The sequence below is a fragment of the Pan troglodytes genome, chromosome 6, assembly GCF_028858775.2.
Source record: "Pan troglodytes isolate AG18354 chromosome 6, NHGRI_mPanTro3-v2.0_pri, whole genome shotgun sequence".
In the NCBI taxonomy this organism is placed as follows: Eukaryota; Metazoa; Chordata; class Mammalia; order Primates; family Hominidae; genus Pan; species Pan troglodytes.
In genome coordinates, this window is record NC_072404.2 from 85,447,100 (window position 1) to 85,470,952 (window position 23,853).

A 23,853-nucleotide genomic window follows, 5' to 3' on the forward strand; every position below is an offset into this window, starting at 1 on the left:
TTGGGTTCAGGTTTAGTGACACCACTGCTGATAATGGCGACCTCCAGCCCTGCAAGCTTTAGAGGACCACTATTCTGTGTTCCAGATGAGCAAATAGGTTGTAGGGACAACAACTTCCGTGGTCATACAGTTCCTATCTTCTCTCGCCTGCCCGGCAGTGCTCTGACGGTCCCACTGTTTCTGCTTTACGAATAAAGACACTGTGGCTGAGGCCAAGTGGATTTGTAGAGTTTACGCAGACAGAAAGTCGAGTAGAATTCCTTGCTCACAATGAGTTTATTACTTAAATGTATGAATTTATTTATTTTTTTGAGACGGAGTCTCTCTCTGTAGCCCAGGCTGGAGTGCAGTGGCGCGATCTTGGCTCACTGCAACCTCTGCTTGTCAGGTTCAAGTGGTTTTCCTGCCTCATTCTCCTGAGTAGCTGGGATTAGCGCACCACCCCACCTGGCTAATTTTTTGTATTTTTTAGTAGAGACGGGGTTTCACCACGTTGGTCAGGCTGGTCTCGAACTCCTGACCTCGTGATCCACCCGCCTCGGCCTCCCAAAGTGCTGAGATTACAGGCGTGAGCCACCGCGCCCAGCCTGATATATATTTTTAAAATTAAACAACACCCCCAGGCAAGGTGGCTCATGCCTGTAATCCCAGCACTCTGGGAGGCTGAGGCGGGCCGATCACTTGAGGCCAGGAGTTCATGACCAGCCTGGCTAACATGGTGAAACCCCATCTCTACTAAAAATACAAAAATTAGCCTAGCGTGGTGGTGTACACCTGTAGCCCCAACTACTCCGGAGGCTGAGGCAGGAGAATCGCTTGAACCCGGGAGGTGGAGGGAGGTTGCAGTGAGCCGAGATAACCCCACTGTACTCCAGCTTGGGCGACGGAGAAAGACTCTGTCTCAACAACAACAACAAAAAAAAAGCCGGGTGTGGTGGCTTATGCCTGTAATCCCAGCACTTTGGGAGGTCAAGGCGGGCAGATCACCTGAGGTCAGGAGTTTGAGACCAGACTGGCTAATGTGGCGAAACCCCATCTCTACTAAATATACAAAAATTAGCTGGGCATGGTGGCATGTGCCTGTAGTCCCAGCTACTCAGGAGGCTGAGGCAGGAGAATCCCTTGAACCCAGGAGGTGGAGGTTGCTCTGAGCCAAGATTGTGCCATTGTACTCCATCCTGGGTGATAAGAGCTAAACTCCGTCTCAAAAGTGCGCGCGCGCGCACACACACACACACACACACACACACACAGACACACACAAAGCAGATAAGCTGAGACATGCTGGAAGAGTAGGTGTTTCTCAATGGAACATTCAACTCCAGAGGAGGGAAAGATCCCTTGCCTTGGAATCAGAATTCTCAAAGGAGGGGCACTAGGGCCTGAGCATTTAACAGTGGGAAATGTTTAGATAGGAAAGGAGGAGAAAAAAGGCCAAATAAAATCCTAGCGGGAAAAAATAAGCATAGGCCAGTATTCAGGGGACAGTGAATAGATCATTTATTTTGGAGTGGGGACATTAGGGCAAGCAGTGTCCTTTGTTTATCTTATCACCGACTGCATCTTCTGGTAATTATTTACTCCTCTGTCTTGTCATTAGAACTGAGAGCACCTCAGAGCCAGGTATTAAGTCTTGCCAGGTACTAAGTCTTTCTTCTGTTTTTTTTGTCCAACATGCGACTGGGCTGAAAGGGCCTCAGTGAATTTGTGGAGAGTTGAGTGGTTTTAGGTACAGCTGGAAACAGCAGGTTGGGAAAAACTAGATTGTGCCGGTCCCATGAATGTTAGTTGAGAAGTTTGTATTTCATTTCTTGGGAAGCAAGTGTTTATCAAAGGTTGTTTATTTATTTGAGATGGAGCCTCACTCTGTTGCCCAGGCTGCAGTGCAGTGGTGCGATCTTGGCTCACTGCAACCTCCACCTCCGGGTTCACGCAGTTCTCCTGCCTCAGCCTCCCAAGTAGCTGGGATTACAGGTGTGCACCACCACACCTGGCTAATTTTTGTATTTTTAGCAGAGACAGGGATTTGTCATGTTGGCCAGGCTGGTCTAGAACTCCTAACCTCAAGTGATCTGCCCGAGTCAGCCTCTCAAAGTGCTGGGATTATAGGTGTGAGCCACTGCACCCGGCCAATCAGGCTTTTGTGACACTGCCAGAACTGTGTTTGAGGAAGATTAGACTGACCTTGTATGCTAAGAATTCCCAGGAAAAAAAATGGAGATTGTTTAGGAATCTATTCAGGGAGATTGTTTAGGAATCTATTTTATGGATGACAAAGGTCTGAATTACGGTGGTGGCCATAGAAATGGAGTGGGTAGGGCCAGTGTGGGAGAAGTCTCATGGGAAGAATGGGTAACAGTCTGTGCTCATCTGGGTTTGAGGAGTGAAAGAAAGAGGTGTGGAAAATACATAAAGAGGGAAGTCGGGTTATACAAAGGAGAGGAGAAAAATAAAGGAGGTTATATCAAAGGAGAGGAGAAAAAATAAAGAGTTCCGTTTTAGATGGGCTTAATTGGGAGTTATGCTGAGTTGTCCATATAGACCTTTCAGTGGTATGGGCCGTGTTCATGCCTGTAATCCCAGCACTTTGAGCAGCCAAGGCGGACGATCACTTGAGCTCAGAAATTCAGGACCAGCCTGGGTAACATGGCAAAACCCCATCTCTACAAAAAGTACGAAAATTCTCTGGGCATGATGGTGTGTGCTTGTAGTCCCAGCTACCCAAGAGGCTGACATGAAACGATCGCTTGAGCTCAGGCGATCGGGGGACGTCAAGGCTGTAGTGAGCCATGATTGTGCCACTGCATTCTGACATGGGTGACAGAGCAAGATATGTCTCATTTAAGGGGGGAAAAAAGGAACTGTGGGATTGAAACTCAGGCCAGGGCGGAAGTCACCTCTGTAGAGGGGGAGAGTTGAGACCATGAGCAATAAACTGGAATCACAGATTGTCAGGCTCCCTCCCACATCTGGAATTCAGTTTCCTCCACATCCCTCCCAAGTCCTCATCTCCACAGAAGAGGAACTTGCTACCTCCCAAGCCTTCTACTTGGGCCATCCCAAACAACTTGACTGCTAGAAAAGCCTCACATTTGGCCCAGTGCAGTGGCTCATGCCTGTAATTCCACCCCTCTGGAAGGCCAAGGTGGGAGGATCGCTTGAGCCCAGGAGTTCAAGACCAGCCTGGGCAACACAGGAGACCCTGTCTACAAATAGTAAAAATTAGCCAAGCATGGTGGTATGTGCCGGTGGTCCCAGTTACTCAGGAAGCTGAGGCAGGAGAATTGAGCCTGGGAGTTTGAGGCTGCAGTGAGCTGTGTTTGCACCACTGCACCCCAGTCTGGGTGACAGAATGAGACCCTATCTCAAAGGAAAAAAACATAAAAAGCCTCACACTCAGCTCCTGTCTGCCTCTCTCTAAGGAAATACCAAGGTAATTAACGACAGTCTTATTGGCTGCTGTATCAAGCACTGTGTGGTAGGCATTGATTTTACTTGGTGTTTTGCAAGTGAAACTTATATTAAACAAGCAGGGTTTCCACAGTCAAGAAGTAGAATCCAATCATGCAACAGCTTTCTGTCTCTAAATCTTTGCTTGCCCTTGGATTGCGTCTGGTTACTAGGACAGACTTACTGTCCAGTTCACGTTAATAATCAAAACTAGGAATTTAATTCAAAGGTAAAGCTGCTTCTCTTCCCCTCTCAAGCTTTCTTTGGGCTCCCACATTTGAGGAGGACAGTAGTTGACTTCTATTTATTTTGTTTCCTCTTCCATCCCACCCCAGCCCAGGCCAACTATGGCTTCTGAGGCATCCTGTGTTGGTGGAAGGGGTTATAAGAGAGTAGAGATGGGGCAAGAAAAGCCCCTTCGACATCTGGCCTTGTTACTGTCTCAGCTTCATGGGAATTTGTAACTGACTCTCCCATCCAGTGCTTCTGGGGGTCTTTCTTACCTCCAGTTCCCATGATCAGGTGGCCATCTCAGTCTTGCTGCTTCAATTCCTCCCTCAGCCCCTGGCTTCTGGAATCCTCCACCACATGCCATTGGTCCATTTTCCCTCTTGGTGGCCCTCTTGGGCAAAGTTCCTTTAAAATGGCTTCTCGGCTGGGTGCGGTGACTCACGCCTGTAATCCCAGCACTTCGGGAGGCCGAGGTGGGTGGATCACCTGAGGTCAGGAGTTTGAGACCAGCCTGCCCAACATGGTGAAACCCCGTCTCTACAAATACAAAAAATTAGTTGGGCACGGTGACGGGCGCCTGTAATCCCAGCTACTGGAGAGGCTGAGACAGGAGAATTGCCTGAACCCGGGAGGCAGAGGTTGCAGTGAGCCGAGATCATGCCACTGCACTCCAGCCTGGGCAACGGAGCGTGACTCCATCTCAGAAAAGCAATACTAATAAAATAAAAATAAATGAGTAAAATAGCTACTAGTTGGCCTTCTCCCCTGCCTGGTCCGTATCTGATCAACGGGAAACACTTAGGTATCCTTTGCCCCAACAAATTCTGGGGGTGCAGGCCATTTCAAATGCAGCTACCTCTTCTTGCTTTGCCAACAGCTCGCCAGCCTCACGCCAGCCTCAGATTTCCAGCCCAAGGCCTATTACCAGCCTCTGTGCCTGCACAAGCTTCAGAGGGCACAGGCCAAGCTACCCTAGGGGCTGGCTTCTGGTTTCATTCATTGTTCCAAGAAAGCAGAGACTTGTGAATGTTTGGAATCAGAAAGATGCTAATAGGGAGAGCTTTGAGATTCTGAAAGGAGAACAAGAGAGATTAGGTGAAATTGTATGAGATCAGAGGGTGCTTATCCCTTGGACTGTGGAGAAAAGCACATAAGGGCCGGGTGCGGTGGCTCATGACTGTAACCCCAGCACTTTGGGAGGCCGAGGCAGATGGATCACCTGAGGTCAGGAGTTTGAGACCAGCCTCACCACATGGTGAAACCCTGTCTCCACTAAAAATACAAAAAATTAGCCGGGAGAGGTGGCAGCGCGTGCCTGTAGTCCTAGCTACTTGGAAGGCTGAGGCAGGAAAATCGCTTGAACCCTGGAGGCAGGGTTGCAGTGAGCTGAGATTGCGCCGCTGTACTCCAGCCTGGGTGACAGAATGAGACTCCGTCTTGAAGGAAAAAAAAAAAAAAAAAGCACATAAGGGCACCCAGGGAGCAGTTGGTGGAGGAGGGCGACTCACAGCCAGTGGCCTTAACTTTCCCAGGCAAGAATAGAAAATTAGAGAAGTTGCTCCCAAAGAGGATTTGGTTTGGATAACAGTTGTGATCACTGCGAAAATGCTGGTCAAATGTGGAAAAACAAGAGTAGGATTAGCTAGTGGCTATGAAGGCCAAGCTGAAGTTCTGTAATGTGTACTTGCTGTGTGCCCAAGTCCACATAGTTTTCTACAGCCCAGACCCCATACCAAGGTCACAGACATACACAGACTCACACACATGCGTACATGCACACACATGCACCTGCAGATTCACATCCTGGAACACTTAAACACATCAATCTCGACAAGGGAATTATTATTATTTATTGATCTATGGTTTTCATACAGTGAAGTATATAGGTCTCAAGTGTTCAGTTTGGTTTTGACAAATTCCACCCTTGTAACAACCACCCAAAACAAACTATAAAACATTGCCATTATTCCAGAAAGTTCTCTCATGCTCCTTTCCATTCATCTGCCAAGACAGCTATTTCCTGATTTCTATGATCGTAAAGTTGCTTTGCCTATTTGTCATCGGATAGGAAAATATACAAATACATTGACAGCCTGTCTTAGTCTCTTTTCTGTTGCTGTCACAGAATGCTTGAGACTGGGTAATTTATATAGCAAAGAAGTTTATTTAGCTTACTGTTCTGGAGGCTAGGAAGTTCCAGATTGGGTAGCTGCATCTGGTCAGCTTCTGGTGAGGGCTGCATCTGCATCATAACATAGTGGTGGAGACAGGGAATTAGGCGTGGAAAAGGGAAAATGCAAGAGGAAACCTTGCTTTATAACAACCTGTTCTCAAGAACTAGTCCATTCCCTGGAGAAGACATTCATCCATCTTAATAGCCAAATCACCTCTTAAAGGTACCACCTCCCAATACTACCACATTGGGGACCAAGCCTCAGCATGAGTTTTGGTGGGGACAAACCATATTCAAACCATAACACACCCTCCTCACCCCACCCCTACACACCCACATGTACTGATCATTTTGTACCTTACAGTGGGCTTATATCACAATCATGTGCTATCAGATTTTGGTATTAGGTGCACACATTATATACTAACTTACCTTCTCTTCAACTCTAAAGTCATAGATCAAGTGAAGTATTTTACTATTTTAATTTAATTTTTTTTTTTTTTTTTTTTGGAGATGGGGCGGTTCTCACTATATTGCTCAGGCTGGTCTAGAATTCCTGGCCTCAAGTGATTCTCCCAGCTCAGCCTCCCAAAGTGCTGGGATTACAAGTGTGAGCCACCACGCCTGGCTAATTTTGTATTTTTAGTAAAGACCAGGTTTTACCATGTTGGTCAGGCTGGTCTTGAACTCCTGACTTCACAAACCTCCTGCCTCGGTCTCCCAAAGCGCTGGGATTGCAGGCGTGAGCCACCGTGCCCAGCCTTAGATAAATAGCTTTAACTTTTATTTGGGCCTCCTACCTGCTGGAAGTCAAAGGAGTTGGCTTTCCAGGATAGATCCCAGCAGAACAACCGGGAGGTGTTGGACTGGCCACAGCGCAGCCACCAAGGGGCTTCCAAGAGCTGAGAGTCGCTGATTGTGGCAGATCTGAGTCTGCAGTGAAGCCTTCTGTCAGGCAGACCAGCCTGAGGCCTGAGAAGGGAGAGCAAAGCCAGGTCACAGCCTGGTCAGGGCCATTAACTCATGTCAGAGAAGTGGAAGGTGGGGCCTGAGCCCAATCAGGGAGCAGAGGAAAAGCAGGCCCCGGAGACAGAGTCGGAGGAAGTGAGCCAGAGGTGGTGGTCACCGTCTTTGGAGACTGTGCTGTAGTTTCCAGACCCCACCACCGCCTCCCGACAGCCTAGTTGCCGTATGAGCAGACCTGTTACCCTTACAGGACCACTAGGGCACCTCTCAGGGGTCTAGCAGGCTTAGGTTTGGGGACATGGAATTGATAGCAAGATCTAAGGCAAGGAGCAGGGATGTGGATGGCTGGATCTAGGCCTCTGATCCATACCTGCTCTCCCTAAAATATAGAGGTACTAGCGATGGAGGCCAGGTGCCATGGCTAATGCCTGTTATCCCAGCACTTTGGGAAGCTGAGGCAGGTGGATCACCTGAGGTCGGGAGTTTGAGACCAAGCTGGCCAACGTGGTGAAACCCCGTCTCTATAAAAATACAAAAATTAGCCTGTCATGGTGGTGCATGCCTGTAGTCCCTGCTACTGGGGAGGCTGGGGCAGGAGAATTGCTTGAACTTGGGAGGCGAAGGTTGCAGTGAGGTGAGATCACGCCACTGCACCCCAGCCTCAGCAACAGAGACACTGTCACAAAAAGAAAAAAAGGTGATAGTAGATACTAGTGATGATCAAGGCAAAGTTAGGAGGTTATGATGGCCCTGGTCTCCTCCTCCTCTTCCCTCTTTCTTTCTTCTGTGCCAGTGGGACCTGGTGTCCCTCTGAGTTAAGAGACAGATTTCAGGCCCACTTCTGCAGCCTCCACAGCTCTAGGGGTGTTGTGACCTGGGACTGTATTACCCAGCTTTGTCAAGGTTCAGGCCACAGAGAATGTGTCAAGCTGGGATTGAGGAAAGACTGTACCAAATCCCTTAAGATCCTGACCCTTGGCTGGGCGCAGTGGCTCACGCCTGTAATCCCACCACTTTGGGAGGCTGAGGCGGGAAGATCACTTGAGCCCAGGAGTTCGAAACCAGCCTGGAAAACATAGTGGAACCCTGACTCTACAGAAACTAAAAAAAATTACTTGGCCGGGTGCGGTGACTCACGCCTGTAATCCCAGCACTTCGGGATGCCAAGGCGGGTGGATCACGAGGTCAGGAGTTCGAGACCAGCCTGGCCAACATGGTGAAACCCCGTTTCTACTAAAAATACAAAAGTTAGCTGGGAATGGTGGCACATGCCTGTAGTCCCAGCTACTTGGTAGGAGAATCGCTTGAACCTGGGAGGCGGAGGTTGTGGTGAGCCGAGATCGCACCACTGCACTACAGCCTAGGCAACAGGGCAAGATTCCGTCTCAAAAAAAAAAAAAAAAAAAAAATTAGGCATGATGGTGCACACTTGTAGTCCCAGCTACTCGGAAGGCTGAGGTGGGAGGCTCACTTGAGCCCAGGAGTTTGAGGCTGCAGTGAGTGACGATCGCGCCACTGCACTCCAGCCTGGGCAACAGAGTGAGACGCTGTGTGTAAGAGAAAACAGCAAAACAAAATGTAACCCAAATATGACAAGAGTTAGTTAGCTCGCCTTGAGGCCATTCTCAAGCATGTCATTCAACAGTGGCTCACGCCTGTAATCCCAGCACTTTGGGAGGCCGAGGCAGGTGGATCATGAGGTCAGGAGATCGAGACCATCCTGGCTAACATGGTGAAACCCCGTCTCTACTAAAAAAAAATACAAAAAAGCCAGGCGTGGTGGCAGACGCCTGTAGTCCCAGCTACTCAGGAGGCTGAGGCAGGAGAATGGCGGGAACCCAGGAGGCAGAGCTCACAGTGAGCGGAGATCGTGCCACTGCACTCCAGCCTGGGGTGACAGAGCAAGACTCCGTCTCAGGAAAAAAAAAAAAAAAAAAAAAGAATGTCATTCAATTCCCAAACATAAAGCGGGTCCTGACAGCCTCGAAGTCACATAACGAGTAGGGAGGTTTTTCTGGGACGACAGAGGAGAGGCTCATGTCATCCCACAGAACCAAACACCCCCACATTCCTTCAGACCTCTCTGTTCTTCCCCATTGTTCTCTTCCGGAAGCGAGACCCTGTCTCTACAAAAATAAAAACTTAGCTAGGTGTGGTGGCATGCACCTGTAGCCTCAGCTACTCAGCAGGCTGAGGTGGGAGGATCGCTCGAGCCCAGGAGCTTGAGGCTGCAGTGAGCCATGATTGTGCCACTGCACGCCAGCCTGGGCAACAGAGTGAGCCCCTGTTTCAGGAAAAGAAACTGAGAGGGTAGGAGTAAAGGAATTTCCTAAGCTACTGCCACGTGTCAGGCCCACTGCTAGGCAATTTATATCATTTAGCTCTTGAATGATCCTATAGCTTTGCCAGTGTGTATTATCTTAGCTTACAGGTGAGGGCATTGATGCCTGTCACTATGTTTAAGCCTTGGTCATGCTGGCACAGCCTGAGCTTCCCACCGCGAACCAGAACAGCGGTGGGGATTGGCTGTGGACCCTGACCCTTACCTGGGCTGGTCAGCCTGAGCCAGAGTCCCAAAGTGAAGCTCATGGTCTGGCTTCTCCAGGATCATCAAGTGTTGTCTCTTCACCAGAAGCAAATGCCCATCAATTGTGTCCACCTGGACTGTCTGGGGGGTTAGGGTGGCTTGGCAGTTGAGTGCTGGGTCAAGCCTGCGGTATCCTCGAACTCCTACAAGAAGCCTGTGGTCAGGCCCAGCCTCTGACACCTCCACCGTCAGTCAGGATGGAAGTCCCCTGGGTGTTGGGCAGACACAGGGAGGCAGGGAGATGAGCTGGATCTGGCTGGCTCCCTGCTTAGTCACAGGCTCTGGCAACCTCTAATGAAACATCCCTTCCCAGTTGGCTGTTTTCCCCAAATATAGACATGTGCTGTCACTAGAGGGGAGCTTCCCAGCCCAACTGCTTCTGGACCACGCTGGGCTGACTTGGGGAGAGAGCCACCCACAAACCCCTGGTTTGAAGGCCAGACTAGGTGGTCATATGGAAGGTGACAGACCTTCCCCCTGGTGGGTGTACTGTGTGCAGGGACAAAGCCTGTGCTAGCACCCTGCTGTCTTGACAGTAAGTGTCTTTGGGCTGGGCATGGTGGCTTATGCCTGTAATCCCAGCACTTTGGGAGGCCGAGGCGGACAGATCACCTGAGGTCGGGAGTTCCTTCTGCCTTGGACACCTAAAATGTAGAGATTACAGGTGTGAGCTACCACACCCCACCAAGGGTCTCTTAAGAAGAGCTGGCCGGGTGCGGTGGCTCACGCCTGTAATCCTAGCACTTTGGGAGGCCGAGGCGGGCAGATCACGAGGTCAGGAGATCGAGACCATCCTGGCTAACACGGTGAAAACCCATCTCTACTAAAAATACAAAAAATTAGCTGGGTGTGGTGGCGGGCGCCTGTAGTCCCAGCTACTCAGGAGGCTGAGGCAGGAGAATGGCATGAACCCGGGAGGCGGAGGTTGCACTGAGCAGAGATCGCGCCACTGCACTTCAGCCTGGGCAACAGAGTGGGACTCCGTCTCAAAAAAAAAAAAAAAAAAGAGCTATACTGTGTTGAAAGAGTCCTGTATAAAGGAGGATGTCTTAAATTTGCCATTTTGACTCTGTTTTGAACAGGTCACCAGGAAAATGAGACTTGGTAGCCTGGCGAGGTGGCTCAAAAAAAAAAAAATTCACATGGAAAAGACTTGATCTTGGGATAAATAAATTTAATCAAAATTGAAAGTGAAAAAAATTGAAACTGGCTAATTGTGACATACAGAAAATCAAGGAATTAAAGTGGCTTAATGGATTCACAAAGGAAAATACTTTTGGCAAAAACTCATCTATATTACTTTAATATTTTTATGTAAATGCACGATACATCAGAATATCCTTGAGGGCTCAAATGGTGGAGCTAAGGACAGCTAAACTCTCCAGGGACCAGGCGTGGTGGCTCACGCCTGTAATCCCAGCACTTTGGGAGGCCAAGGCAGGCAGATCACCTGAGGTCAGGAGTTCGAGGCCAGCCTGGCCAACATGGTGAAACCCCGTCACTACTAAAAATACAAAAATTAACTGGACGTGGTGGTGGGCACCTGTAATCCTAGCTACTGAGGAAGCTGAGGTGAGAGAATCACTTGAACCCGGGAGGTGGAGGTTACAGTGAGCCGAGATCATCCCACTGCACTCCAGCCTGGGGGACAGAGCAAGACTCTGTCTCAAGAAAATAAGTAAATAAATAAACTCTTCAGGGTTCAGAATAGCACCAAATGGGATGGTTACTTGTGCTCAGTCCTCAACTTACCCAAGGCTAGAGGTGCCCTAATTTCAGTTCACAGGGATGCATCTTCTCTTGGAATCATGCTGTTAGGTTCAGGGACCGATCTCATCCTTCCAGCACTTTACCAGTGGATGAGGGGCAGTTCCTGCTTGACCAGGTAGAGTCCTTTGAGAAGGAGAAGGATCTGCAGAAGGAGATCCTTGGGGCTGGGTTTTTATCTATAGGACCAGAGATGATTCTTTGGCTAGTGAGTAAGGAGATAGAGTTAGCAATGGGGGAAAGTAGGTAGTAGCTGAGGATGGGCTATGAGCCATAGACCAGATGGGTTAGGAGCCAGCTTTTAGTTTTGCTTAATGAGGTTGTAGGACTAGACACAAAGCCCACCTCTCTCCTCTAAACTTACCACTGCCAAAGTGGCCTGGCTTTCAGAGGCAGAGGATGTGGAACCTGACTTGGGGGGTGGGAGTGAGGAGATCCTTAAGAGGAATCCACACGTGGAAAAAGTATGACAGCAGGTCCAGATGGCGGTGTTGGGAAAGGCCATAATGGTAGCTGACAATAATGTATTCATTCCACATGTGTTCATTGACTATTACTTTGCAGCATGTAAATCTGGGGTATTGGGTGAGGACCTAGCAGTGGACAAGACAGGCAAGACCTTTCCTGAGAAACCAGGAGACAATAAACAAGCAAATAAGCACAATAACTTCAGGTGATAGTGAGGTGAAGACAAGGCCCTACTCAGATTTTAAAGATTTCCCGGACTACTATGTGAAGATGAAACTGGAGGGAGGAAGGAGGAAGCAAGAAATCCAGTTGGGCACTACTGCCTCATCAGGAGAGAGATTGTAGTGTCCTGGACCAAGATGGTACCCCTGGAGATGGAGAGAAGTGGATGGACTTGGAATACATGAAGGAGGCAGAGCTCAGAGACTGGATGTGAGGGAAAGGGGAATGAGGTCATTGGGCCCAAGCAACTGGGTGGATCATGGTGCTGTTGATTGAGACTGAGAAGGCTAAATGAGGAGCAGGTACTGGAGGTGTGGGCACGAGAGCATTGAAGTATTTCGGCCATGCTGTATTTACGATGTCTACCAGGCACCCTTCTAGAGTCTGCAGCTCAGTAGACAGGTCAAGGTGGGATAAAATTTGGGAATCATTGGTATGTGTGTGGTATTCAGGGAACTGGATGAATCACTGTGACTCTAGGTCTTAGAGTGTTGGTCCTCAGCTACGGGTGATCTTGCCCCCTTCTTCCAGGGGACCCTTAGTGATGTCTGGAGATACTTTCTGTTACTGGTGATGGGAAGAGGTACAGTTTGCTTCCAGCATCCACTAGGCAGAGGCCAGGGATGCCACTCAACATAGCAGTGCACAGGCCAGCTCCCCACACATAGAGTTACCTGGCCCCGGACGTCAGTGGTGTCAAGGTTGAGAAACCCCCTACCCTAGAGTGAGTGTAGATAAAGCAGAAAAAAAGGAAAGTAAGCCCGGGGGCATTCTTCCATGCAGAGCTGGAGAGGAACAGTCTGCGAGGAAGAAGGGAAGCTTGGAGAGTGCGGTTTCTTGGGAGGGGAGAGTGTCTGGGGAAGAAACAATGCTCAGCCATGTTACATGCTCCTAAGAGGCTGAGGCGTTTGAGCACAGAGGGAAGTGACCAATGGCTTAGGCAAGATGGACATTGTTGATGACTTTGATACAGAGCAGTCTTTGTGGTTTGGTAGGGTTGGAAGCTCCAGGGGAACCAGCCTGGGCAACATAGTGAGACCCCATCTCTTAAAAAAAATTAGCCGGCCATGGTGGCATGTGCCTGTAGTTCCAATTACGTAGGAGTCTGAGGTAGGAGGATCGCTTGAGCCCAGGAGGTTGAGGCTGCAGCAAGCTATGATAGTGCCACTGCACTCCAACATGGGCAACAGAGCAAGACCTTGTCTCAAAAAAAGGCAGCAGCTCCAAGGAGTAGGTTATGCCCATGGCCAGTACTCACTGAGTATTTCCTCCCTGCTTAGAATGCCTGACAAATGTGACTTCATGAATCCACATACACCAGGCAGGTACTGTCACCCTCATTATATAGAAGTGGCAGTATTATTCTCACCCCCATTTTACAGAGGTGGGGACTGAGGCACAGAGAAGCTAACCACTCCTTAGGGCCAGGCAGCTGATAGTAAATCGCAGAGCCAGGATTCAGACCTAAAAGAGTTTGACTCCAGGGACAGCATAATTGGAGGTGAAGAAGTGGAGGCGGTAAATGAAACACCACGCTTTTGAGAGATGGTGTTTCTCTTTCCACGCTTCTGCTGGAAAGAAGAACAGATAGGTACAAGAGGATGTTTGCATGTCAACAGGAAGGACCCATGTGGAGGCTGAAACTGATGATGCTGTGGAGGGGGTGCTGAGAACTGAAGTCTTTGAGGAGGTGAGAAGGATCTGAGGTTTAAGTTGAGGTGCTGGCATTTCCCAGGAGCATCGTCTGGTAACTCTGAAGTGGAGCCTAACCGTTTAGAGCAAGATTACCCCTGGATTCAACTTCTCCCCTTCGCCATCCCCCACCGGCCTCCAGAGGCTCCACTCTGCTCTCCTTCTAGCCCTCTTGCTAAAAGATAGCTGGCCAGGTGCAGTGGCTCACACCTGTCATGCCAGCACTTTGGGAGGCCGAGGTGGGAGGATCACTTGTGGACAGGAGTTTGAGACCAGACTGGGCAACATAGTGTGAGACCCCCATCTCCACAAAATTCAAAACTTAGCCGGGCATGATGGCATACGCTTGTAGTACCAGCTACTCAGGAGGCTGAGGCCAGAGGATTGCTTGAGCCTGGGAGTTTGTGGCCGCAGTCAGCCATGATCACACCACCGTACTCAAGCCTGGATGACAGAAAAAGACCCTGTCTCAAAAATAAATAAAATAAAAGCCTTCCTGCAGGAAGCTGCTGCACAGGCCTGACCCTTCCAGAAACAATTGGGCCCAGGAGCCAGTGTCCCAAGAGCAGCTCTGCCAACTGGAGCCCGAGCCTAGCTCTGGACACATCAGTGATTCTCCACCCAACAATGACTGTCGGGATCCTTAACATAGAGGCCATCTGTGTTGGCCTCTGCAGTGTCTTATCAAGCTTTCAGTGGAGCCACACCAGGCTCCTTTGAACTCTCAGGTACTGCACTTGCCCCTGCTCCAAGCAGAATGTTCTTATCCTTTGTTTCGTCCTCTCTCCCCCTCCCTCTTCCTCTTGCCCAACCTCCTGTCTCAGTTTAGCAGTCACATCCTCCGACAACCCTTTTCCCATTCCCGCAACTAGGTGAGAACCTCCTGTTAGGTACTCCTGTCACAATGGATCCTACTTGTTTTTGTTTGTTTGTTTGTTTTTTTGAGACAAAGTTACTCTGTCACCCAGGCTGGAGTGCAGTAGTGCAGTCTCAGCTCACTGCAACCTCTGCCTCCCGGGTTCAAGAAATTCTCCTGCCTCAGCCTCCTGAGTAGCTGGGACTACAGGCATGCACCACCACACCCAGCTAATTTTTGTATTTTTAGTAGAGACGGAGTTTTGCCATGTTGGTCTTGAACTCCTGACCAAAGGTGATCTGCCTGCCTCAGCCTCGAAAAGTGCTGGGATTACAGATGTGAGCCACCACGCCCAGCTGATCCTCCTTCTTTTTTTTTTTCAAGACAGGGTCTCACTCTGTTGCCCAGGCGGGATTGTGGTGGTGTGATCACGGCTTACTGCAGCCCCACCTCCCAGCCTCAAGTGATTCTCCCACCTCAGCCTCCTGAGTTGCTGGGACCACAGGCATGTGCCACCACACCTGGCTAGTTTAAGAATTTTTTTTTTTTTTTTTAGAGATGGGTTCTCACTATGTTGTCCAGGCTGGTCTTGAACCCCCAGCCTCAAGCAATCCCCCCTGCCTTGGCCTCCTGAATAGCTGGGACTATAGGTGTATACCACCATGCCCAGCTAATTTGTATTACAGGGTCTTGCTATGAGGTCCAGGCTGGTCTTGAATTCCTGGGATCAAGTGATCCTCCTGCCTAGGCCTCCCCAAGTGCTGAGATTGCAGGCGTGAGTCACTATGCATGGCCCTGAGATCTTTTATAGTGCTCTTGCATCTTGCAATTCTTTCTGCAAGTGTCTGCATTCCATGCTAGACTATAACCTTCATGAAGGCAGGTTTTGTTTACCACAGTTATTTCCAGTGCCTGGGACATAGTAGGTGCTCAGTAATTATTTGCTAAATAAGCAAATGAACTGGCAGCTGTTTTACAGCCCATGTGGTATGTATATGGCTCAGATAACGTTGTATTCAAGATTTTACTCTCTGCCCACATTTCACTACACATTTTTTTTTTTTTTTTTGAGATGGAGTCTTATTCTGTAGCCCAGGCTGGAGTGCAGTGGTGCAATCTTGGCTCACTTCAACCTCCGCCTCCCGGGTTCAAGTGATTCTCCTGCCTCAGCCTCCCAAGTAGCTGGGATTACAGGTGCCTGCCACCATTCCCAGGTAATTTTTGTATTTTTAGTAGAGATAGGGTTTCACCATGTTGGCCAGGCTGGTCTCAAACTCCTGACCTCAGGTGATCCACCTACCTCGGCCTCCCAAAGTGTTGGGATTACAGGCGTGAGCTACTGCGCCCAGCCAACTACACATTTTTGAAGCCCTCCTGATCACTTCCTTGGTTACTCTCATCTTTGTTTGAAGTTCAATATATTACTTTTTTTTTTTTTTTTTGGGAGACAGAGTCTCACTCTGTCCCCTAGGCTGGAGTGCAGTGGCATGATCCCGGCTACTGCAACCTCTGCCTCCCAGGTTCAAGTGATTCTTTTGCCTCAGTCTCCCGAGTAGCTGGGATTACAGGTGTGCACCACCATGCCTGGCTAATTATTATTATTATTATTATTTTTTTAGACGGAGTCTCGCTCTGTCACCCAGGCTGGAGTGCAATGGCATGATTTCAGCTCACTGCAGCCTCCGCCTCCTGGGTTCAAGCGACTCTCCTACCTCAGCCCCCTGAGTAGCTGGGACTATAGATGTGCACCACCATGCCTGACTAATTTTTGTATTTTTAGCAGAGACAGGGTTTCACCATGTTGGCCAGGCTTCTCTTGAACTCCTGACCTTAGGTGATCCACCTGCCTCAGCCTCCTAAAGTGCTGGGATTACAGGTGTGAGCCACCGCTCCTGGCCAATTTTTTTTTTTTTTTTTTTTTTTTTTTTAGTAGAGATGGGGTCTTGCCATTGTTGGCCAGGCTAGTCTTGAACTCCTGGCCTCAAGTGATCCACCCGCCTCGGCCTCCCAAAGTCCTGGGATTACAGGCATGAGCCACCACGCCTGGCTAGATATGTTGTATTTAAGATTTTATTCTCCTCTGCGCACTATATTTCACTATACAGTTTTGAAGCATTCCTGATCATTTACATGATTACTGTCATCTTTGCTTGAAGGTATGTTAAAAAAGAGTTTAATTCATTATATTACTTTGTGGTCATTCATCTAAAATAGAGTTATGTTACCCTTGTGTGTTATTGATTCTTCCCAGCAGGATGCCTGGTTTGCTTTTATGTGAACCGACAGAGCTTTACAACATCCTGAATCAGGCCACAAAACTCTCCAGATTAACAGACCCCAACTATCTCTGTTTATTGGGTAAGTACTTGGAAAAAAGCGGAGGAGGTCAAACACAGTGTCCTTCAAACATTATTTTTGATGAGTTAACAAACTTTTGGCGGGGTGGGGGGGATGAATGACTTTAGAACAGGGGTCCCTGGGCCGGGTGTGGTGGCACATGCCTGTAATCCCAGCACTTGGGAAGGCCAAGGTGGGCGAATCACTTGAAGCCAGGAGTTCAAGACCAGCCAGGCCAACAGGGCAAAACCCCATCTCTACTAAAAATACAAAAAAATTAGCTGCAGTGGTGCATGCCTGTAATCCCAGCTACTCAGGAGGCTGAGAATTGCTTGAACCTGGAAGGTGGAGGTTGGAGTGAGCCGAGATTTGGTCCACTGCATTCCAGCCTGGGTGACAGAGTGAGACCCTGTCTCAAAAAAGAAAAAAAAAAAAAAAAAAAAAGAAGTCTGCAACCCCCAACCCCCAGTACCAGTCTGCGGTCTGTTAGGAACCAGGCGGCACAGCAGGAGGTGAGCAGCAGGCAAGTGAACGAAGCTTCATCTGTATTTACAGCCACTCCCCATCGCTTGCATTACCGCCTGAGCTCCACCTGCTGTCAGATCAGCAGCAGCATTAGATTCTCACAGGAGCGCAAACCCTACTGTGAACTGTGCATTCAAGGGATCTAAGTTGCACTCTCCTTATGAGAATCTAATGCCTGATGATCTGTCACTATCTCCCGTCACCCCCAGAAGGGACCGTCTAGTCACAGGAAAACAAGTTCAGGGTTCCCACTGATTCTACATGATGGTAGAATTATTTCATTATATATTACAATGTAATAATAATAGAAATGCACAAAAAATGTAATGCGCTTGGGTCATCCCCAAACCATCCCCGCCCTGCAGCCCACTGCCCTGTTCCGTGGAAAAATTGTCTTCCATGAAACCAGTCCCTGGTGCCAAAAAGATTGGGGATCGCTGCTTTAGAAAGCTGTTAAGAGGCCAGTTGTGGTGGCTTGTGCCTGTAATCCCAGTGTTTTGGGTGGCCGAGGTGGGCGGATCAACTGAGGTCAGGAGTTTGAGACCAGCCTGGCCAACATGGTGAAACCCCGTCTCTACTAAAAATACAAAAATTAGCCGGGTGTGGTGGCATGTGCCTGTGGTCCCAGCTACTAGGGAGGCTGAGGCAGGAAAATCGCTTGAACCCAGGAGACGGAGATTGCAGTGAGCTGAGATCATGCCACTGCACTCCAACCTGGATGGGGATTTAGTGTGAGCTCACTTCAAATTTGATTTCTTCCTTCCCCTTCCCATTTTTATTTATTTATGAGACAGAATCTTGTTCTGTTGCCCAGGCTGGAGTGCAGTGGTGTGATCTTGGCTTGCTGCAACCTCCGCCTCCAGATTTAAGTGATTCTCCTTCAGCCTTGTGAGTAGCTGGGACTACAGGCGCTGCCACCACGCCCGGCTAATTTTTGTATTTTTAGTAGAGATGGGATTTCGCCGTGTTGGCCAGGCTGGTCTTGAACTCCCGGCTCAAGTGATCCACCTGCCTCGGCCTTCCAAAGTGCTGGGGTTACAGGTGCATGCCACCGCGCCCAGCCCCACATCTCAAGTTTTAAACTGACAATGACTATCCCTTAACTGCCAAACAAATAGATGTTGATGACGACGTAGGTCCTCTGAGTAGTCTGGTCATATGTTCCTTTGCAAATTCGTTTCTTAAATACTTTTCCTTTCCAGATGTCCGTTCCAAATGGGAGTATGATGAAAGCCATGTGATCACTGCCCTTGGAGTGAAGAAGGTACATGGGCAGCGTCGGGATCTGGGGCAGGCTGGCTACCTTGCAGTGGGGTGGGGAAGAGTGGGAGGTTTCACCCTCAATCCAGGGGGCAGCAGAAGCAGGACTGTTTTCTATGTGCCCACCGTGGTGGTCTTCCACACCTCTCACCCTCACACATTTTCTCAGGTGTCCTCCCATCCCCCAAGAATGGTCAACAACTCCATTAGACAAATATTGATTTATTTTTTGAGACCGGGTCTCGCTCTGTCATCCAGGCTGGAGTGCAGTGGCACAATCATAGCTCACTGCGGCCTTAAACTCCTGGGCTTGGCTGGGCATGGTGGTTCATGCCTGCAGTCCCAGCACTTTGTGAGGCTGAGATGGGCAGATCACCTGAGGTCAGGAGTTCGAGACCAGACTGGCCAACATGGTGAAACCCCATCTCTATTAAAAATACAAAAATTAGCCAGCTGTGGTGGCTCACGCCTGAGTCCCAGCTACTTGGGAGGCTGAGACATGAGAATCGCTTGGACCTGGGGGGCGGAGTTTGCAGTGAGCTGAGATCATGCCACTGTACTCTAGCCTGGGCAACAGAGTGAGAGTTGGTCTAAAAAATATATATATATCTCCTGGGCTCGAGCAATCCTACCCCGCTCAGCCTCCAGAGTAGCTGAGACTACAATGGGGAATGCCACCAGGCCTGGCTAATTTTTGTATTTTTTATAGAAATGGGGTTGCACTGTGTTGCCCAGGCTGCTCTTGAACTCCTGGACTCAAGCCATCTTCCTGCCTTAGCCTCCCAAAGCGCTGAGATTACACATGTGAGCCGCCTAAGCCTGGCCAAATATTGATTTAATTCTTTGATATGCCAGGTATTGTTCCAGACCCTGGGGATACAACAGAATACAACAGCCTGAGTTCATTGTCCCTGCCGTTGTGGAGCTTTCTTTTTTTGTTGTTTTTAATTATTTTTTCTGTTTTTATGTGTTGTTTTTATATATTTTTTTCATTTTTATCTTTATTTTTGGAGCTTTATGTTGTAAAGTTTTAGGGACGGGGTCTTGCTCTGTCACCCAGGCAGGGGTGCAGTGGCACAATCATGGCTTGAACTCCTGGGTTCAATCAACCCTCCTATCTCAGCCTCCTGAGTAGCTGGGACTGCAGACTTGTGCCAACATGCTAATTTTTTTTTTTTTTTTAAGACAGGATCTTATTATGTTGCCCAGGCTGTCATGGACCTTCTCTTCTATTTAGCAAACAGACAATAAACCCTAGAGATAATTGGCTATAATCCAAAGATGGAAGCATCTCCCTTTTTTCCTTCCCATCCCCTCCCCTCTTCCATTCCCCTCCTGTCCCCTCTTCCCTTCCCCACCCTGAGGAGTGGACAGAGCCCTGCACACAGTCACCATGTCCCCTACTGCAGCGAAACCTTTTCCCCACGCCTCCAGGGTGTCTTCTCCCTCATGATTGTGAAGCCTGGCAGCCTTTGCCCAGGACCCGTCTCTCCCCTCTACAGTCCTGATCAAATTCTCTGCCCTGAACTTGGAGGTTCTCTTTGACTTTCCTGGTTTCTTTTCTTTCTTCTTTTTTTTTTTCTTTTGAGACAGAATCTCTCCCTGTCACCCAGGCTGGAGTGCAGTGGCACAATTTCGGCTCACTGCAACCTCTGCCTCCCAGGTTCAAATGATTCTCCTGCCTCAGCCTCCAGCCTGTAGCTGGGATTACAGGCGTGCGCCACCACACCTGGCTAATTTTTTCTTTTCTTTTTTTGTATCTTTAGTAGAGACAGGGTTTCACCATGTTGGCCAGGCTGGTCTGGAACTCCTGACCTCGTTATCTGCCTGTCTTAGCCACCCAAAGTGCTGGGATTGCAGGCGTGAGCCTGGCCTCCTGGTTTATTTTCTATCTCTTTGGTTCACCTTCATTTTCTCCTTCTGCTGCCTGAATGTAACTGCTGGTCTGTCCTTGATCTCCACATCTGTCAGGGTACTTTCTTGCCAGAGATTTCACTGGAGCTTACAGCTGCAATGACATATCCACATGCAATTAGCATTCCTGGCAAGTTTACATCTAAAATTTTGGGCGGGGCATGGCGGCTTACTCCTGTAATCCTAGCACTTTGGGTGGCCGAAGCAGGAGGATTGCTTGAGTCCAGGAGTTCAAGACCAGCCTGGGCAACATAGCAAGACCCCTGTCTCTACAAAAAAATTGAAAAATTAACTCAGTGTGGTGGGGCACCTCTGTAGTACCAGCTACTTGGGAGGCCGAGGTGGGAGGATCACTTGAGTCCAGGAGGCCGATTGCACCACTGCACTCCAGCCTGGGCGACAGAGCAAGACCCTGTCTCAAAAGTAATAAAATAAAACTTTGTCTTCTAAAATTCCCCTTTCCTCCCCATTCCTGCTGTACTTTTCCACACCCCGTCTCTGCTGCTTTTTTTTTTTTTTTTTTTTTTGAGATAGAGTCTTGCTCTGTCCTCCAGGCTGGAGTGCAGTGGCACAATCTCGGCTCACTGCACGCTCCACCTCCCGGGTTAACGCCATTATCCTGCCTCAGCCTCCCGAGTAGCTGGGACTATAGGCGCCCGCCACCATGCCTGGCTAATTTTTTGTATTCGTAGTAGAGACGGGGTTTCACCGTGTTAGCCAGGATGCTCTCGATCTTCTGATCTCATGATCCGCCCACCTCAGCCTCCCAAAGTGCTGGAATTACAGACGTGAGCCACCGCGCCCGGCCTCTGTGCTTCTTTTTCTGCACATAACTCAATAACTCAGCAGGGAGCATGGGCAGGCTGTATTTTTCCAGGATATTTCCCCGTACAAATCCATCATTATTGTCTTTTTGTTTTTTTGTGTTTTTGAGACAGAATCTCGCTCTGTCTGTCTGCCCGGTGCAGTGGTGGAATCTCAGCTCACTGCAACCTCCATCTCCCAAGTTCAAGGGATTCTTCTGCCTCGGCCTCCCTCGTAGCTGGGGTTACAGGCACCCGCCACCACACCTGGCTAATTTTTGTATTTTTAGTAGAGATGGAGTTTCGCCATGTTGGCCAGGCTGGTCTTGAACTCCTGACCTCAGGTGATCCACCCACCTTGACCTTCCAAAGTGCTGGGATTACAGGCATGAGCCACCACACCAGGCCCATAATCTTACTCTTAATCCCCATTGCAGGCCTTTTGCTGCAACCGATTCAGAGCCCCTCATGATGTATGGGCCTCTGTTCCCACTCAGCTCTCAAGTCTGTGCATTTCTTTGATTCTGGCAGCACCTCCTGCTCTGGGCCTCTGCCCCTCAGCGTCTCCAATTCAGACTGATAGCTTTTTTTTTTTTATTTTTATTTTTATTTTTTTTGAGACAAAGTCTTGCTCTTGTCGCCCAGGCTGGAGTGCAGTGGCGCACTCTTGGCTCTTGCCTTCCCTCTCTAGCTTCCCAGTTAGCAGATTGAGGCCTTCAGGGCATTCCCAGCCCTAGCAGGACAGAAAGGCTCCCAGCCCCACCCCCCTCCCTCCCGTGTTCTCAGCCTTCTTAGATCTGACCACCTCTGTCTCCAGCCTCATTCCCAGTACACTTCCACTCTCACCTGACACCTTAGCAGCACTGTGCTGCCATGTTTCCTTCTATGATGCACATGTATCCCATACTGTAACTTTTTTTTGAAAACAGAATATGTCGTACTGTTGAAATTTTTTTTTTTTTTGAGACAGAGTCTCACTCTGTCGCCCAGGCTGGAGTGCAGTGGTACGATCTTGGCTCACTGCAACCTCCGCTTCCCAGGTTCAGGCAATTCTTCTGCCTCGGTCTCCCAAGTAGCTGGGACTACAGGCGCGTACCACCATACCTGGCTAATTTTTGCATTTTTAGTAGAGATGGAGTTTCACCATATTGGTCAGGCTGGTCTCAAACTCCTGACCTCGTGATCCGCCTGCCTTGGCCTCCCAAAGTGCTGGGATTACAAGTGTGAGCCACCGCACCTGGCCAATTTGTATGGCTTTTTTTTGTTTTGTTTTGAGACAGGGTCTCACTCTATCGCTCAGGCTGGAGTGCAATGGCACCATCACAGCTCACTGCAGCCTTAAACTCCCAGGATCAAGCAGTCCTCCCACCTTACCCTTCCCAGTAGCTGGGACCATAGGTGTGCACCACCACACCCAGCTAACTTGTATTTTTTGTAGAGATGGGGTCTCGCTATGTTACCCAGGCTGGTCTTGAACGCCTGGGCTCAAGCAGTCCTCCCTCCTCAGCCTCCCATAGTGCTGGGATGACAGGCATGAGCCACCAGGCCTGGCCTGATTTGTACTTTTAATATGGTAGTGTCTTTTTCCCTAAAAGTGGGTGTGGTGAATATCGGTTGTTTTTCTGCCCAACCCCTCCCCCTTTTTGAGGGGAACGTCTCCTCTCTCTGCTCAAACCATGGGTTTCTAGTGGTGCTCTCTAAAGTAATATTCTGGCCAGCCACGGTGGCTTAAGTCTGTAATCCCAACACTTTGGGAGGCCGAGGTGGGGAGTTTGCTTGAGCCCAAGAGTTTGAGACGAGCCTGGACAACACAGTGGGACCTGAGAAGGCATCTGTTTACTGCCTTCTTTTTGAGTGGTGGTGGTGTTCTTGTTGTTTTGAGACAGTTTCACTCTGTTGCCCAGGCTTCAGTGCAGTGACGCGATCTCGGCTCACTGCAACCTCTGCCTCCCGGGTTCAAGCCATTCTCCTGCCTCAGCCTCTTTGGTAGCTGGTACTATAGGCGTGTGCCACCACACCTGGCTAATTTTTGTATTTTTAGTAGAGATGGGGTTTCACCATGTTGGCCAGGCTGATCTCGAACTGACCTCAGGTGATCCGCCCACCTTGGCCTCCCAAAGTGCTGGGATTACAGACATGAGCCTCCGCGCCCGGCCTTGTTGTTTTGAGACAAGTCTTGCTCTGTCACCCAGGCTGGAGTGCAGTGATGCAATCATAGCTCACTGCAGCCTCCACCTCCCAGACTCAAGTGATCCTCTCACCTCAGACTCCCGAGTAGCTGGGACTACATGTGCACCCCCCCACACCCGGCTTTTTTTGTCTCTACAAATATATCTATATATATAGATATAAATATATAAATTAGCCAAGTATGGTGGTGCATGCCCGTGGTCCCAGCTACTCAGGAGGCTGAAGTGCGAAGATCATTTGAGCCCAGGAATTCAAGGCTGCAGTGAGCTGTGACTGCACCACTGCAGTCCAGCCTGGGCAACAGAGTGAGACCCTGTCTCTAAAATAAAATAATATCCAGAACGCTGGCCACAGTGATTGGTCATGGGTCTGGGATGAAAGCTGAGCCAATCAGAATTGGAATTAGAAGAAA

At 49.2% G+C, this 23,853-nt stretch overlaps 1 protein-coding gene across 20 annotated transcripts in view; it reads left to right on the top strand.

Annotated features, from left to right (window-relative positions):
- Window positions 1-23,853, top strand: part of STYXL1 (serine/threonine/tyrosine interacting like 1) — a 52,958-nt gene that overhangs the window by 1,082 nt on the left and 28,023 nt on the right. For 14 of the 20 annotated variants that reach the window (XM_009453361.5, XM_063814560.1, XM_063814559.1 and 11 more), the window contains exons 2-3: window positions 16,667-16,770; window positions 18,477-18,538. In XM_009453361.5, coding sequence (XP_009451636.2) covers window positions 16,668-16,770; window positions 18,477-18,538 — 165 coding nt within the window. In that variant the 5' untranslated portion in view covers window position 16,667. Of the gene's footprint in view, window positions 1-16,663; window positions 16,771-18,476; window positions 18,539-23,853 lie in introns of all 20 variants that reach the window. The other 6 variants (XM_009453360.5, XM_009453358.5, XM_009453364.4 and 3 more) reach the window with 1 other exon arrangement.